The sequence below is a fragment of the Hemitrygon akajei genome, chromosome 14, assembly GCF_048418815.1.
Source record: "Hemitrygon akajei chromosome 14, sHemAka1.3, whole genome shotgun sequence".
NCBI lineage: Eukaryota > Metazoa > Chordata > Chondrichthyes > Myliobatiformes > Dasyatidae > Hemitrygon > Hemitrygon akajei.
The window spans coordinates 37,149,770-37,168,457 of NC_133137.1; the positions used below are offsets into that span (position 1 = coordinate 37,149,770).

Here is an 18,688-nt window from a genome sequence, read left to right on the forward strand (position 1 = left end):
TCGTCTCAAATGAACGTCTCAGTCAGATTCCAAAGACCTAATTTGCATTAACAAAAACTAAGTCAGTTCCAAAACAGACACAAATCTTCCTACATTGAGCAAATCTTCAAGGGTCAGTGCAATCTGGGACAAGCCCTCTTCTCATTGCTACCATCGAGGATGAGGTACAGGAGCCTGAAGATCTATATCAATGCTTTAGGAATCGCTGCTTCCCTCTGCTATCAGATCTCTGAATGTTCCATAAACCCATGAACACTAGTTCGTTATTCTTTTGTTTTGACACTACTTATTTTTTACATAGTTTATGGATGGCAGCATGGTAGCAATGTGATTAGCACAATGGTTTATAGTACCAGCAACTGGGTTCAATTCCCGCCACTGCCTGTTAGGAGCTTGTACGTTCGCCCCATGACTGCGTGGGTTTCCTCCGGGTGCTCAGGTTTCTTCCGTGTGGTGAACTACATATACCTGTCTGGACACGCCCCTCTGCTGACTGCTCCTGTGGCTCCTCCCACAGACCCCTGTATAAAGGCGATTGGAGGCACTGCTCCTCCCTCAGTCTCCAGGATGTTGTGTGGTGGTCTCTTGATGCTAATCGTGGTGTCTTGTAGCTAATAAAAGCCTATTGTTCACCTCCCGTCTCCGAAAGTTATTGATGGTGCATCACTCTGATTGTCCGAAGATTTACTGGTTCGTAGGTTAATTGCTCATTGTAAATTGTCCTGTCATTAGGCTAGGGTTACAGTGCCTAAAAAAAGTATTCAGCCGCCTGGAAGTTTTCATGTTTTATTGTTTTAAAACATTAAATCACAGTGGATTTAATTTGGCTTTTTTTTTTACACTGATCAGCAGAAAAAGACTCTTTCATGTCAAAGTAAAAATAGATCTCCACAAAGTGATCTAAATTAATTACAAATATAAAGCGCAATACAATTGATAAGTGTTCACCCCTTTTATATGACACACCAGATCATCATTGGTGCAGTAAATTTGTTTTAGAAGTCACATAATTAGTTAAATGGAGATTTAGTTTTAGAGATCCACGTGCAGTCAAGGTGCTTCAAGTGATTGTAGTAAAAATACACCTGTATCTAACTGCTGGTGAGTCAGTATCCTGGCAAAAACTACACCATGAAGATAAAAGAACACTCCAAGCAACTCCGCAAAAAAGGTTACTGAAAAGCACAAGTCAGGAGATGGGTACAAGAACATTTCCAAATCACTGAATATCCTTTGGAGTAGTTAAATCGATCATCAAGAAATGGAAAGAATATGGCACAGCTGTAAATCTGTCTAGAGCAGGCCATCCTCAAAAACTGAGTGACTGTGCAAGAAGGGGATTAGTGAGGGAGGTAACCAAGAGACCCATGACAACTCTGGAGGAGTTAAAAGCTTCAGTGGTTGGGATAGGAAGATGTGCATAACACTGTTGTCCAGGTGCTTCACCAGTTGCAGCTTTATGGGAGAGTGACGGACAGAAAGCCACTGTTGAAAAAAAACTCACATGAAATCTCAGCTAGCATTTACTAGAAGGCATGTGGGAGATTCTGAAGTCAGCTGGAAGGTTCTATAGTCTAATGAAAGTAAAATTAAATTTTTAGGCCATCAGACTAAGTGTTAACTGCACATCATCGAAAACTCACCATCCCTACCATGAAGCATGGTGGTGACTGCATCATGCTGTGGGGATGCTTCACTGCAGCAGGTCCTGGAAGGCTTGTGAAGGTAGAGGGTGAAATGAATGCAAAAAATATCATGGAAATCTTGGAGGAAAACCTGATGCTGTCTGCAAGAGAACTGCGACTTGGGAGAAGATTTGTTTCCCAGCAAGACAGTGACCCCAAGCATAAAGCTAAAGCTACACAGGAATGGCTTAAAAACAACAAAAGTAATGTCCTGGAGTGGCCAAGTCAAGCTTCAGTCCTCACTCCAATTGAGAATTTGTGGCTGGACTTGAAGAGGGCTGTTCACTCACCATCCCCATGAAATCTGATAGAGATTGTGCAGTCTAGTAAAGAAGAACGGGGAAAAATTGCAGTGTCCAGATGTGCAAAGCTGATAAAGGCCAACCCCCACAGACTCAAAGCTGTAATTACTGCCAAAGGTGCATCTACTAAATACTGTACTGACTTGAAGGGAATGAATACTTATGTAATCAATTACTTTGTGTTTTATATTTGTGATTAATTTAGATCACTTTGTAGAGATCTCATTTCACTTTGACATGAAATATTCTTTTTCTCTTGATCAGTGTCAAAAAATCAAAATTAACTCCTCTGTGATTCAATGTTATAAAACAATAAGATACTAAATCTTCGGTGGGGGTGAATCTTTTCATAGACACTGTAAATCAGAGGGTTGTTGGGTGGCTCGGCTCAAAGGGCAGGAAGGGCCTGTTCTGTGATATATCTCAATAAATAATTAGAATTCTACGCTGCCACAAAACAACAAATATCACATCAAAAACCAGTGATAATAAATCTGATTCTGCATAGTTGCTTACTGGAAAGTGACACCACACACACAATACTGGAGGAACTCAGCAGGTCAGGCACACCATCTATGGAGAGGAATAAAGAGTTGACATTTTGGGCCGAGACCCTTCATCAGGACTAGATGGGAAGTGAAGTGTCCAAGTTAACAGTTTACTTTTGCTTATGAACCAAGTTGATGAAAGCCTTTATTGCAACTCACTGACGTTTTTTTGAAGTGGGCAATGACGCACGGTAGGGTAGTGGTTAGGCCATGGATAGACATATCAGAATGGGAATTGGACGTGGAATTAAAATGTGTGGCCACTGGGAGATCCTGCTTTCTCTGGCGGACCGAGCGTCTCCCAGTCTGCGTCAGGTCTCACCAATATATAAAAGGCCACACTGGGAGCACCGGATGCAGTATACCACACCAGCCTCCTCTACTGTCAAAATGAATCCAAACTCAGGTTGGAGGAACAACACCTTATATACCGGCTGGGTAGCCTCCAACCTGATGGCATGAACATTGACTTCTCTAACTTCCGTTAATGCCCCTCCTCCCCTTCTTACCCCATCCCTGACATATTTAGTTATTCGGTTTTTTTTCTCTCTCTGCCCATCACTCTGCCTGTACTCCATCTCCCTTTGGTGCTCCCTCCCCTTTTCTTTCTCCCGAGGCCTCCCGTCCCATGATCCTTTCCCTTCTCCAGCTCGGTATCACTTTCGCCAATCACCTTTCCAGCTCTTAGCTTCATCCCACCCCCTCCGGTCTTCTCCTATCATTTCACATTTCCCCCTCCCTCACTACTTTCAAATCTCTTGCTATCTTTCCTTTCAGTTAGTCCTGACGAAGGGTCTCGGCCCGAAACGTCGACAGTACTTCTCCCTATAGATGCTGTCTGGCCTGCTGCGTTCCACCAGCATTTTGTGTGTGTTGTTTGGAGTTAGCACTTGGTATCCTACAATCTTAGAATTCTTTCACTGAGATGACTAAGCATGTCTTTTAATCTAATATAAATTTCATTTTATTTCTTTATGTACATAAAACATTATTTAAGCTCTCAAACTAAGTAAAATTGAAATCTGAACGTATTTGTTAAGCTACATCCTATTGGTAATACCTGGTAAAAGGGCGGTATTTTCCCTGTTGGTGATTGGCTAATCCTTCTGCAGAGTAGTTTCTGATTGGATATATTTCACTGTCAACGAATTATCATTACAGGTGGATTGGTTGGTTTGTCATGAGTCTTCGCTGCGATTGGACAGTGTCTGTTGTCATGTCGCGGATGGATGTTCCCTGTTAGATCCGGCTTGCCAGTCGAGTGAATTGTGTTGTGGAGTGCTGAGCTCCGGAAGCGCCTGTCGCCCTTGTACTTAGCCGGACGGCGTCTTGGTTCAGGTCCGCCGTCATGGCGCTGTTAATGGAGCACCAGTTCAAACAGCTGCCGGCGGACAAGCAGATCGACACCCGAGCTTTCCTGGACAGTGTCTCCTACCTGCCGACCTTCTTTGGTGAGTTGTGGAGTCGTGGGCCGGGCCGTCGCTGCGGGCGAAGGGGGTACTCTAACATAGACTTACCCCGCCTGGGGAGCCTCAGTCGTGCGCTGTTGGGGTGAGACGGTGGGTTAATGGTAGTGGGGGGTGTTTGACTGCAGTGTGGCAGGTCCGAACGTGGAAGTAAACTCACAACCAGGGTAATGTTAAAATTCTTGTGCCAGCCCGAAGCGTTGACTGTTTTTTCATTTCCATGGACGCTGCCTGACCTGCTGAATTCCTCCAAAATTTTGTGTGTGTTGTTTTGGATTTCCAGCGTCGGTAAACTTCCTCGTGTTCATGTTACAGTATCTTTTTAATGTATTGTTTATTGCGGCACTTTCTACATCCTTTCACCTACTTTGCAATTAAAACCAGAGTAGCTGCTTCAGGTCTTGGATTTTTGTCAACGCATTCTCAGTTGTGACTACTTTCAAGGACCTTTCATGTAAAGATGTCCCGGTTTCACTTCCACTTTGAGGAGCGAAGTCAACAGTTCAGAACGGAGTGAAAGTCAGCCGCATGTGTCCTGCATTCCGTTGCTAGGCAGTGATCTCTGTTGGAAAGCTGCTACAGGTGACATTGGCTGCAGTGTGGCCAATGATTAAATTGTTTGTGAATACATTGTGAATAAATTGTTAGGATCACTTTGTTCAGACCCTAAATAACATAAATTGTAATCCAACGCGTCTTCAGTAGTGCAGAATGGTAGACAGATGGAAAGTGACACCACACACACAATACTGGAGGAACTCAGCAGGTCAGGCATACCATCTATGAAGAGTTGACATTTTGGGCCGAGACCCTTCATCAGGAGTAGATGGGAAGTGAAGTGTCCAAGTTAACAGTTTACTTTTGCTTATGAGCCAAGTTGATGAAAGCCTTTATTGCAACTCACTGACGTTTTTTTTTGAAGTGGGCAACGACGCACGGTAGGGTAGTGGTTAGCACAACCCTTTACAGTACAGGGAACTCGGGTTCAATTCCCACCACTGCCTGTATGGAGTTTGCACGTTCTCCCTGTTGACCACGTGTGTTTGCACAACGTGCTCTGGTTTCCTCCCAAAGACCTGACCACTAGGATTGCTGGGTGGTGAAGCTCACAGAGCCAGGAGGGCCTATTCCGCGCTGTATCTGAATAAATAAATAAATGTATGAGAAAAATACAGGTGAGTGGCCAAATCAAGATGGAGTTATGGGGATGTGGGGCAATTAGGCCATGGGGAAAATTGGTGGGGCTTGGGAATAGGAGTACTCAGTTATGATAAATAATGAGCACTTAACACGTGAAAATACATGGATTTGCAAGACAGGCATGGAATGACGAAATGCTTGAGTAGTATCCTAATTTCCGTGGTCACATAATGTACACTCAGTGGCCACTTTATTAGGTCTCTCCTGCACCTAATATAGTGGGAATTGGGTGTACGTTCATGGTCTTTTGCTCACCACTGTTGTAACGTGTGGTTACTTCAGTTACTGTCACCTTTTGTCAGCTGCAACCAGTCTGGCTGTTCACCTCTGACCTCTCATTATCAAGGTGTTTTCATCCACACAGCCGTAGCTCAGCAGAATTTCTTTTCTGGCACCTTTCTCTGTAAACCCTAGAGACTAGTCTCTGAGATTTTTGCTTCAATGAGCAAGTGCACGTAACAAAGTGGCCGCTGAGTGTGTGTTTATTATCAGGACAGTAATGTTGCACAGCAGTTGTTACCAGAGACTGGTTATCATCAGTACTTGCATGGAAAAACAATCAACGTGCACATCTAGTATTTTCTGTTTTTAATTCTAATTTCCAGTATTTTCTTTTGCATTAAACACTTCTGAAATGCCTTCTTGCTTTTAGTGTTTTTTCCTTCAGTCTGTCAGCATTTAGTGTTTACATGTTGAATGAAGTTATCCCCATTGGTTCAAGAGTTAAAGTTAACATTTGTTTTCAGATGACAACTGGTATCCTCAACAATTCAGGCTTCAATGGAACAATGGGTTCTGTTAAATAAGAAAATTCTATCATTTCTGTCTTACGATGTTCCACGACTGTACTTTATCTCTAAAAGAGTAGTTGTAGTGCAATCATTCGAGTTTGGTAAGATATTCTCTTAAGGTGGGTCCTCAGGTGACTATAGAAGCTGATCTTGGATCCACATATTCTGGTGCGGTGTGGGCAAGTGGAAGTGAAGGTTGTTAGGTCATTTGGTTGTCTTTTCACTCCTTTTGAGGCTATTGCTTCTCTGCGACCCAGCGGAGGTCAATCTCATGTAGCACAGCTCCCCCTTGAACAAATTTCCTCCAGTTGCATCTATCAAGTACAGTTGCTTCCCAGTTTTTAGATGTAATGTTGAATTTTTTTTCAGGCTGATTTTTGATGTTATCTTTGAAGTGTTTCCTTTGCCCACCAGGGGCTCACTGATCTTCCTTCAACTGGGAGTAAAGGGTGTACTTGGGGAGATGTGAGTTAGGTATCCAGATGATGTGACCTATCCATCAAGAGTTGGTGTTGCTGTATTGTGGTGGAGGTGCTGTGCTGCCCATGTTGGCCTCCTGCAGTTAAAAGGATTCTGGTAGTGCAATAGCTTTTCAACCTTGCGCACAGGTTTCTTGTCATCGTTGGACACAATGGGCTGCCACAGTAAACAAAAGCAACTGCGTAGAGTGCACAAGAATAGTCCACGTACAATTGCTGTCTGTGCTGCAACGAGAATTGATTTTGTGAGAAAGAAGAAAAAGTTTGACTTCTAGCTCCACCAAAAATGGTGCTTGAGTCAGCGAGTCGTTTGTTATGTCTCCCCTCTCGCTGTGAAACGGGCACCTCTTTTTCCCTTATTTGGGAGGGAGAGAGCTTGCAGTATGTAGAATACCAGGTGAACAAGTAGTCTTTGGGGGACTGCAAGCCTGTCTTTATTGATGCTTTGCTGTTCGCTTGAGTACTTGGTGGGAGGTGCCGTTGCTTTTTTGCTGATGGGGGAGGACGGGATTGTTGCTTTTGCTGCTCCTTGTGTGTGTGGGGGGGTGAGTTCAGGGGGACTTTTGGGTTCTAACATTTAGCTCATTCATTCCTTGGTGCACTGCTTTGTTTTCGTGGATGTTTGCGAAGAAAGAATTTCAGGATGTTTAATGTATAGATTTCTCTGACATTAAATGTACTTATTGAAACCAGTTGAAGAAAATCAGTCCAAAAGAAGGGTCTCATCTTGAAGCGTCGACTGTTTACTCTTTTCCAGAGATGGTGCCTGGCCTGCTGAGTTCCTCCAGCATTTTGTGTGTGTTGACATTGGTTTCTCAGCATCTGCAGACTTTCTTGTGTTTGTGGTGTCTTTCTATGTCCTTCAGTCTGCAGCTGTTCACTGTTAGTGAATTCTGCCCACTGGTTTGGTGATTTTAGCTAACACTTTGTGATTTTAAAATAAAAAAACAACCTCATGATTTTAAGGTGGAACTTGGAGAGGAGAGGTTCTCTTGCAGTTTTATATTTAACATGAAATGGGTGTCTGGAAAGTAAGTTGATCAGTAACCCTGCTGATCTGTAAACTGCTTGAGCTTAACATTCTTGGCTTTCCTGCCCATTGGAGTTATTTGATTTGAATTGCTACCAGGCATCACTCAAACCCAACAATTATTGTCTATCAATTATTCAATGTACGTTGCAAGCCAGTGACTGCGGAGTTGACAAGTCTGCATTGTTGCATTGCCAACTCCCTTTCTGTGTTGGTTATATTTTAGTTAACAGCAAGAAGTGTGAGAAACGGTCAAAATGCTGTCTGTTTCCAGAAGTCTTCAGTTTTCAGAAGCCTGTTAAAGCCCAGTGATTCTCGTTAGTGAATTTGTTAACGGGAGCCATATAGACCAGAGGGCTCGCAAACAGTGGTGGTGCCTCCAGCACTATTTTAGGGTTGCTGATCGTGCTAATTTTGAGTGATTCCCCACTGGGAAGTTGTGTACGTTGAGTAAAGATTGCATGTCAGCTGGTTCACAAAGCACAAAGCATTTATTCCCAATGGACGGTTAGGGAAGGAGTCAGACAACTGCCTAATGAGACCTGCGAGAGAAAGCTGTTCATTTAGGAGCTTTTTCTCTCTCGGATTTTCAGGGATTGTTAATCGCAGTTGTTGTTATGAGGTGTAAACAAAAGAAGGTGAATCAAAACAGGAGAGATGGGGCAAAGTGCTAGAAGTGACAAGTGTAGAGCACTGTAACTATTGGGAAAAGTGAAATAAAGTACATCGCTTGTAATATCTGTCTGTCCTTCTCACTGTCTTAGTTAAGCAGCCAGCATAATCAAAGAACCTACCCGTTCCGGACATTCTCTCTTCTCTCCTCTTCCATTGGGCAGAAGATACAAAAGCCTGAAAGCACGTACCACCAGGCTGAAGTACAGTTTTTACCCTGCTTTGATAAAACCAGTAAATGGTTTGCTGGTATGACGAGGTTATTGTTTGGTAACACACACAAAACGGTGTAGGAACTCAGCAGGTCAGGCAGCATCTACGAAAAGGAATAAACAGTTGACATTTTGGGCCAAGAGCAAAAAAGACTGGAAAGAAAGGGGGGAGAAGCCAGAATAGGAAGGTGGGTCCTGGCTTCTTGCCTCATTCTCCCCTCCACCTATCTTCCCCCTTTTCTGGTTTAACCTGTCACTTGCTAGCTTGTACTCCTTTCCCTTCTCTTCCCCCCCCCCCCCCCACCACCTTATTCTGGCTTCTCCCCCCTTTCTTTCCAGTCTTTTTTGCTCTTGGCCCAAAATGTCAACTGTTTATTCCTTTTTGTAGATGCTGCCTGACCTGCTGAGTTGCTCCAGCATTTAGTGTGTGTTACTCTGGATTTCCAGCTTTTACAGAATATCTTGTGTTTATGATTTGCATCTTATTGTTTGCCTGGACTGCACTTTCTAGGTAGCCCTTACTGTTTACAGTATTCTGCATTATTATGTTTTGTGTTGTGCTGCATAATGATTTGATCATTATGAAAAGTGTGCAAGACAAGCTTCTCACTGTGTCTCAGTTTATGCGACAATAATAAACTGATCCCTGTTCCAATCCTGACGCTCAGCAGGCTCAGCGTTGTCCTTCATTTCAGCCACCACTTGCACTGCCCTTTCCACTTTCACACATGGTCTTTATATTTCCTGTGCCAATGGTGGTCCTGGATGATAGAGGTAATTTCTTCTGTATGGGATAGAGGCTTGGAGGACAACAAAAACTGTCATCAGGAAGGTCCAGACCATTATTAATATCTGTCTGAGAAAAATCCTCCGGATCCAATGGCCAGAAGTCCAATGGTAGTCAAGACAGTCCAGTCCAGGCTGGCACCAGACTACCCGCCATCATGGGTGTACAGTATATGCAGAAAGGTGCTGGGAAAGGGCCAGTAACATCATGAAGGATCCCACCCACCCTGCTCATGGACTTTGCCCCACTCCCATCAGGGAGGAGGCTACATAGCATCCATGCCAGGGCCGCCAGACTCAAAAACAGTTACTTTCCCCAAGGAGTAAGGCTGGAGCAACACTTCCACCCACTAACCCAGCCCTTACCCCTTCACACGCCAACTACACTGCTTTATTGTTTCCTGTCAGTTACCTTATGTACAGACACTCCTGGGCTTATTATCACTTTATAGATATACAATCAATCTATGTATATAAGCTATCTTACGTGTTTATATTTATTGAGTTTTTAAATTTGCTTTTTATCTTACAGCTTTTTAAAAATATACTGCATCAGATCTGGAGTAAGAATTATTTTGTTCTCCTTTACATTTGTAAACTAGAAATGACATTAAACAATCTTAAATCATGAAATTTGTCCAGCATCTCTGCAGATATTTCTAACTAGTTTGAAAAGGCAGATGCTGAACTAAATGGTAACTTTTGTTTATTTCATGCCACATTTTAGTTCTGCAACACAGATTACGAAAGGAAACAGTTCCTGATAACTCTTCATAAGCAGAACTGTAAGTCAGAGATGAACAGAAACAGGCGTGGGGGGAGTGGAGGGCTGTGGAGAGTGAGCGCGGGGGGAGTGGAGGGCTGTGGAGAGCGAGCGCGGGGGGAGTGGAGGGCTGCGGAGAGTGGGCGCGGGGGGAGTGGAGGGCTGCGGAGAGCGAGCGCGGGGGGAGTGGAGGGGCTGCGGAGAGTGGGCGCGGGGGGAGTGGAGGGCTGCGGAGAGTGGGCGCGGGGGGGAGTGGAGGGCTGCGGAGAGCGAGCGCGGGGGGAGTGGAGGGCTGCGGAGAGCGAGCGCGGGGGGGAGTGGAGGGCTGCGGAGAGCGGGCGCGGGGGGAGTGGAGGGCTGCGGAGAGCGGGCGCGGGGGGAGTGGAGGGCTGCGGAGAGCGGGCGCGGGGGGAGTGGAGGGCTGCGGAGAGCGGGCGCGGGGGGAGTGGAGGGCTGCGGAGAGCGGGCGCGGGGGGAGTGGAGGGCTGCGGAGAGCGGGCGCGGGGGGAGTGGAGGGCTGCGGAGAGCGGGCGCGGGGGGAGTGGAGGGCTGCGCAGAGCGGGGCGCGGGGGGAGTGGCAGTCAGCTGACTCAGTCTGCTTCATGTTCCCGACCATGCTCAGCTCAGCACAGCCCCCCATTGTCTTATTGGGGAGGGATGGGTGTGGAGAAGATGCATGAAATTATCCTCTTCCCACTTAGTAGAAGATGTCTGCCCTACAGCAGTGATGAATCATCCTGCCTGTTTCTCAAACACATTCACATCCACAGGTTGTCTGTAAGTTGGGTGCTTGTAGCCTGGGGAAGGCCTATAAATTTATCTTGTATGTTTCATAGATTAGCTAAATGTATACCTGAGAGAATTTCAGTATCCAGCAGGGAAAGTTGGACTTGAACCTGGGTTCTGTCTGTCGACATTGACAGATTGGTATTAATGTTAGTGTTGAACCTGGGTCAATATTGGAATTTACTGGAGAAGTCTTTTATTTTTGCTAAATGGAATTGCAGCATTGGTAATAGCCTAGATATGCTGTAGATTTTGGCAATACTGTAAGTAATATCTTGAGATTAAGACAAAATAGCTACAAATGTCATGTGGAATGGTGCCACTGAGATGACAACGGCCTTGAATTCTCCTTTGGTCATGTTTGGGTGGACTTCGCAAATTGGTGCAGTATCTTGTAGGGTTATTGTTATTGTGCCCCACAAGCCATTTGGGAAAAGCTAGTTAAGTCTTGGACTAAGCTCTGTGTGGGTGGTCTTGATGAATTGGGCTGCTAGTTGTTTGGGTCTGAGCTGCCAGAGCACTGAGAAGGCAATTCGTTTTGATCTGATTTCACCAATGTCAGCTCCTCTGCATTGCGTGCATTAGTTGTGAAGCCGTTTGTTGCTGCTGTAATGCATGTAAAAAAGCCTTTTCCAGTTGATATTCACATGTGCATTTTACGAGAGTTACTTGGTCAGGGAGGTGTTTTCACTGCCCTGGCATGGACTGAATTTTGCACCTTTGATGCCTGTAATGGAACACAGTACAGCACAGGAACAGGCCTTCGGCTCAGAAATTCCTCGTCTCCTTAATCCAGGGGGTCCCAACCTAGGGTCTGTGATCCCCTTGCTTAATGGTATTATTGGTCCATGGCATAAAAAAGGCTGCAAAACACTGCTTTAAAGAAAGAGATTGTAGTTGTTGGATTGCGTATCATATGATAATCGGTATCTCCTCAAAAGATTTCATTTCTGATTTTATGATTGTATACGCAGCGCTACAGTGGGAAAACTTAGTTTTGCATGCTGTCCGTACAGATAATTTCAAAATGTGTTTATCAGGGTAGTACAAGGGAAAATTAGTAAATGGCAGGATTGCAGAGAAATGAAAAGATCTTTGTATACAATATCAAACTGTTTGCATAATCAGTAATGATGAATGATTTCAGTGCAATCTTGCATGTTCAGTTAACCATACATAATGTGTCCTTTGAACTTTTGGTTTTTCTTATGCTCACGTGGTATTCATAATTGTGCTCACAGTCTAAATATATGCCTCTGTCAATTGAATATTTTGCATTGTCATGTTTCTTCCCCCACTCCGTGAGGTTTCGAAGATTGAGCTTAGTATGACTTTATTGTTTCCTGATTTATCTCTTCATCTGACTGTGGTTCAGTTGGTAACAGGTTCACTTCTGATTTAGGTAGTGGTGAGCTCAAATCCTGCTCCAGAGGACAATCAGTGTTGGGAAGATTGTATGCAGCTGCTACTGACATGTATTTTGCACTTCATATTGATTTTTTTAAAAAAATCTTCTAACATTCATGTATTTTTAGACCAATACATGTAAAGGTGTGCTTGGCTCTGGCTTGCAAAAACAAACTAAGAATTTAAGCTCAGGTCCAGCTTTACTTCTGTGTGTTTGCCTACTAGCAGTAATTGTAAACAGTAGTGTACGTACTGCATGTTAAACTGCTGGTGTTTAGGGCAGCAATGAAGGCCCTCCATCTCTGGTGTTCAAGGCTTCCTTCATGTCAGTAGCTTCCTTTGTTTCACTACTGTCAGTCATGCAAGTCCTGGGTGGAGACTCAGGAATGCTGTTATGTATGCTGTTTCCATAACAATTTTGTTTTACCAGTCATGGTTGTTGGCCCTAAGCTGAACCCCTGAGCTTGGAGGACTGGAGGACCACTCTTAGTCTGGCCTCCACACTTTGACCTGTTCAATATGGGTGACCAAACCAAGAGCAAAAACTAGCCAGCGTAGCTCTCCAGGTCATTGAGACAGGCAAATCTCCAAACCACGACAAGGTTGTGGTCCTCTTGGAGGTTTGCACTCCTGCTTCTGGTATTTCCATATGTTATTAAATCAACCATTAACAGCTCAATTCCAAATGTGCATAGCTCAGTTTACTTACTGTAGAGATGCCACCAAGCTACAGACATCAACATTTGGTTAGCAAGTGATAAATGAAAAAGTCAAAAACAATGAAGCTGCTGTACAGTTTTGTCAGTTTTTAAACTTGCTTTCACACCATCCCATTTACAATCCCCATTGAGGTATGCAAGTCTCCAAACCACATCAAGGTTGTGGTCCTCCTGGAGGAGTAATGTGCTTGGGCATTATCTAATGGATAGCTCCTGGTGTCCCCTGAATGTTGTCTGTGACAATGTCAAAGATCCTCACCATCCAGCTATGCCCTCTGCTCACTGCTACCATCAGACATGAGGTTCAGAAGCTTGGGTCCCACACCACCAGGTTCAGTAGTTTTTATCCTACAACTATCAGGCTCCTGAATCCATGCAGATAACTTCACTCACCACAACTCTGAACTGATTCTATGACCTTCAGACTCACTTTCAAGGGCTCTTCACAGCTGTATTCTCAGTTTTGTTTTTATTTGCAGTTTGTCTTTGGTTGTTTCAGTCTCTGTGTATAGTTTCTTTGTAAAATTCTGTTAAGCTTTTCTCCTGTAAATGCCTGTAGGAAAACGAGTATTTATGTAATATATGGTAACATTTATGTATGTACTTTGGTAATAAATTTACTTTGAGTAGTCAGGTGTAGGAGATGCTTAATAATGACTAGATCAGAAGCTTTAATTGCAGTTTGTTTAAAATGTAGAGCTGTACTTTTTTAGTACACCTATTGACATGTCCTTATTAACACAGTACATTAGCAGATCATGCACTAGCTGAAATTAAACAAGGTAAATTAGACTGGAAGAATGATCTGATTGAAGAGAATTTTACAGTAATATTGTTTAATAATTTGTAACATGTTACTACCCAATAAATGCCACCATAATGTAGTGGCTAACATGGCATTTTACAATTCCGGGTGTTCTGCAGTTCGGAATCTAATTCTGGCACCATTCTGTAAGGACTGGCTATACATACTCCCCGTGGAATGTGTAGGTTTCCCTTGGGTGCTCCAGTTTCCTCCCACAGTCCGAAGACGTACTGGCTAGGTTAGTTGGCTAGACTAACCAGAGTTGGCACGAGAGTCTATAGAATCTGAAAATCCCAAGCAGCACACAAGATGCTGGAGGAACTCAGCTGATCAGGCAGCATCTGTGGAGATGAATAAACAGTCAATGTTCCAAGCCTTGACCCTCCTTCAGGACTGAATTGGTCATTGTAAGTTATCCTGTGATTAGGTTAGGGTTATTCAGTTTTGTTGAGGGGCTACTCTGAGCTATATTAATAAATAAAACTGCTACTTTGAGGCCTGTTTTCTATTCATACATTAGGAGAACATGACTTACTGGTGAATAACATCTTTCCCTCTGCAAGGGATGAGGCAGGAGGTATCTCTGATAGGTGTTATTGTAATGTGTGTGGGTTCCATCTCCAGCCACGATGAGTTCATTAGTGAATGTTTTGAGCCACATGGGGCAGTTTTCATAGTTTTTGCCTTAGATACCTGATCCTGCCTGGGTTCCTGGTCTCAATACTATTTGACTCTGAAGAAAGATGCCTCTCCCAATTTGTAAGGACCATGTGTAATATGAACAACACTGGGGTCAGGATTGGGCTTATCACTTCTGTAGAAGTTAGTATGTGATAAAAGACTCCAAGTAAATCGAGTCTCAGATATTGGGTCAGGCACAAGAACAAGTGGACAAATTGGGAGGGTGTGGTGAAGTGGAAACCCAGCACTTGGAGAAGAGAAACTTCAATATCTGCTAATCACAGTCTGATTTAAATGTAGAGTATTCTCCATTCTGGTATATGGTGATGATGTTAGATGCTATATACGAGTGCTTTTTATGTACTAAACTAGTCTCCAACTTTAACTAGCTAGTCCTTCCAGACTTGTTGGGAGGGCAGGTTCTCCATGGAAGTCCATCACATAGATTGCAAACAGGAGACACGAGAGAGTGCAGATGCTGCAATCTGGAGCAAGAAATAACAAACTACTCAAATTCAGGCCAAGCATCATCAGAATCTGAATCGGACTTAACGTCACCTGCATATGTCGTGAAATTTGCTAACAGTACATTGCAAAACAGAATAATAAAACCTGTAAATATATGTATGTGTGTATATATAATATGTGTGTGTGTATATTTAAGTTAAATTAAGTAAGTGGTGCAACAAGAGAAGAAAACTGGAAATGAAAAAGTAGTGTTCATGGGCTGATTGTCCATTCAGAATTTGGACGGCAGAGGGGAAGGAGCTGTTCCTGAATCGCTGAGTATGTGTGTGTGTGTCTTCAGGCTCCGGTACCTCCTTCCAGATGGTAGCATTGAGAAGTGGGCATGACCTGTTCGGGTATTGGAAGAATTGATTATACTTTGGGAGACCCTGCCTCAGCTCAAAGAGGGAAGATGGCCAGAACATGAAATACAAATTTTACATCAGTATCATTTAAGATTCTACCGCCTTGCTGGAATAGGAATCATGTTCTGTTTGGATATTCGGGGCTGTCTAAATTGATTTTCCCCTTATCCATGCCGATTGCAGTAGGGTTTGAATTCACCCAAGTAAAATGTTGAGTCAGCCAACAGAAGCTGCTGGCTAGCTGATCATGGCATGAAGGATAAAACTTTCCACATCAATCAATTATTCTGTCCCGTGTATCAGTAAGAGATGCCAGAGAGTATTCAGGTGGACCTTTCCATCCCGCTCAGCAGCTGGGGTTACATGCTATTGACTTTCTAGAAACGCGAGACCTCGTTTCGTACAATGCACTATTGTTGTATATCTGTCAGCAGCAGCACTATACTTTAAAAAGGAGAATAGCCCTTTTGTTGATATAAATAAGGGCTACATTATTAACTACACTGGTTAGTGTGCATTTTGTTTTAAACTCCATTCTTCAGGAATTTGTCTTTGTCAGCATGTAGAGGAAGGAGTGTAATTTTCCATAATTATGCTGGCAGAACATTTAAAATTGCACTGACCACCTTTTTTTTAATTTTAAGAGTAGTTGGGAGGGTGAAACAGGAGCTGGTTGAAAGCCTTTATGTGTGTCCTTCATGTTGAGCCATACCAACAAATAAAAATTGATGTTTTATTTATTAATCAGTCTCATTGAGTCGATGCAATTTTTAAATGGTCCTATCAAATGATAAATATTCTTGAGGCTTAGAAATATATTTAAAGAAACAAAATTGGGGTGGAGGAAATGGGGAACTGTTACTTGGTGTGCATTGAGTCGCAAATCTTTAAGGTGCCAGAAAGGTAACTTTGGAAGTATTGGTGCTGCAGCCTGTGGTTTGTCACACTAGCACATTAAGGTAATATTCTAGTTGGTTTGGCTGTAGATTAGGTGCCAAATGAAAGTCTGATCAGCACAGCGATCATTTTTTCAGAAACTGTAGTATCACAAGTTAGACAATTGAGCTACCGGTAATTGTTCACATTTGGCAGACTTGTTATTCTTGGATGGTGAGACAGTTGATTGTTTTCCTGGTGCTAAATTATGTACATAAGGAATATGACCATAAGTAGGCCATTTGGCCTGTTAAGCTTAGTAAAGAACACAGATCAGCCATTGCATTATTGAATGATGGACTATCATTCAATAATGCAATGGCTGATCGGTCTGTAGACTCAGCTCCTCCTTTCCTCAACCTTTAATTCCTTTACAATGCAAAAATCTTTTGTCTGAAATATATTCAATGAGGTACCTCCATGGGCAGAGAATTCCATAAGTTTGCTGTGTTCTGGGAAAAGCAATTTCTCCTCATCTGTTCTAAATCTACTCCCAAATCTTGAGGCTATGTCTCCCTAGTTCTAGTCTCACTTATCACTTATCACTTTCTGCCTCCATCTTATTTACCCCTTACATGATTTGGTTTCTATAAGATCCTTCCGAATTCCAGTGAATATAGTTCACGATCTCTCCTCATAGGCTAACTCTCTCATCTCTGGAATAAACCTGGTGAGTGAACCTCCTCTGCTCTGCCTCCAAAGCCAGTATCTCCTCTCAAATAAGGAGACAGTACTGCACGTGCATCCCCATTAATACCTTGTACAGTTGCAGCATAACCTCCCTGCTCTTAAATTCAATCCTTCTAGCAATGAAGGCCAACATTCTATTTGTCACCTTGACAACCTCTGCAACCCTTCTTTTGCAATTTCTACGCAAGCCCCAAATCCATCTGCCCAACAGCATGCTGCAATCTTCCATTTAAATAACCTGATTTCTTTGGTTTTGCTTTCCAAAGTGGATGAATGTGCAATGGCCAGCATTGTTTCTCATCTGCCAGAGCCTTGCCCACTTGGTTGTCAAGTCGGCGGAGAGATTATAGATAGGTTGTGCATTGCATTCTATGCTGAGTGTAGTCCACATTGTAGAAGCCAAACACAGATTATGCAATCACTTTGTTCAATGCATCAAGGTGACCCAATCCCATTCTGTCCTGCCTCGTTTCTTGTATTGTCTGAACAAAGTGATTGTAAGTTTTCAGAACAATATTTGGTAGTTTCTTAATGCCCTCAGGGTTTTAACTTTGATTTCACCAGTTTCTGATTGCTAGTCTTTCTAGTTTGTCTGGCTGAACACAGATCGTCGCCCTGCAACATGAGCTTATTTTTGTTCTCTTTCCATCAATGCTGCCAGTTATCCGGTTATTTCCAGCATTTGTGGTAGTGTTGTGGTTAGTTGTGCAATTGCTTTACGGTGCCAGTGATTGCTGTCAAACAATGAATTTGTATGTCAGCTTGGGCAGGATTTTCAGGCCGTTCGTTACTTCAAGGTGAAACCTAACATCACGAATGGCTGTGATGATTCACTCCCAGATGAGCTCAATGCCTTTTATGCACACTTTGAAAGGGAGAATAAAACTACACCTGTCCAGATCCCTGCAGCATCTCGTGATCCACCGATCTCGGTCTTGGAGGCTGATATCAGAACATTTTTCAAAGGGGTGAACCCTCACATGGCATCCAGCTCTAATAGTGTACCTGGTAGGGCATTGAAAACCAGTGCCAACCGGTTGGCGGGAGTGTTCAAGGACATCTCCAATCTCTCACTGCTGCAGTTGGTACTTCCCACCTGCTTCAAAAGGACGGCAATCAACTTCCATGCCCAAGAAGAGCAGCGTGGGCTGCCTGAATGAGCATCTCCCAGTTGCTCTCACATCTGCTGTGATGAAGTGCTTTAAGAGGTTGGTCATGGCCAGAATCAACTCCTGCCTTTGTAAGGACCTATACCGCTGCAATTTGCCTTTCGCCGTAATAGATCTATGGTGGATGCAAACTCACTGGGTCTCCACTTGGTCTGGGGTCACCTGGACAATGTCAATACTTACTGTCAGTCCGCTTGGTTACTGCTCAGCTTTCAACACCATCATACACGCAGTAAAACCAACAAGCACCAGAATCTGGTCCTGTGCAACTGGATCCTTGACTTCCTCATGCAGAGACCACACAGTGTGGATAGGAAAAAATCCCCTCAAACATACCTCAAGGATGCGTGCTTAGCCCACTGCTCTACTGTCTCTACACTTCACGACTGCGTGGCTAGGCACAGCTCAAATGCCATCTGTAAATTTGCCAATGACGTGACTAATTGTTGGCAGAATTACAGCTGGTGATGACAAGGCATACAGGAGAAAGATAGATCAGCTGGTTGGGTGGTGTTTCAGCAACAACCTTGCACTTAACACCAGTGAGACCAAGGAATTGATTGTAGACTTCGGGGAGGGGAAGTTGAGCAAACACACACCAGAGCTCATCGACGGATCAGCAGTGGGAAGGGTGAGCAGTTTCAGGTTCCTACGTGTCAACGTATCTGTCTGGGTCTAACATATTAAAG

General features: G+C 43.6%; 2 protein-coding genes across 2 annotated transcripts in view; one reads left to right on the forward strand and one right to left on the reverse strand.

Annotated features, from left to right (window-relative positions):
• The window catches only part of tchp (trichoplein, keratin filament binding), a 47,336-nt gene extending 43,622 nt beyond the window's left edge, over positions 1-3,714 (reverse strand). The window contains exon 1 of the mRNA XM_073065858.1: positions 3,596-3,714. The gene's annotated coding sequence lies outside the window, so the exon portion shown is untranslated. The remainder of the gene's footprint in view (positions 1-3,595) is intronic.
• Positions 3,715-3,760: 46 nt separating this feature from the next.
• gltpa (glycolipid transfer protein a) overlaps positions 3,761-18,688 on the forward strand; it is a 40,041-nt gene continuing 25,113 nt past the window's right edge. Inside the window, exon 1 of the mRNA XM_073065859.1 lies at positions 3,761-3,986. Within this exon, the coding sequence (XP_072921960.1) occupies positions 3,884-3,986 (103 nt within the window). The 5' untranslated portion in view covers positions 3,761-3,883. The remainder of the gene's footprint in view (positions 3,987-18,688) is intronic.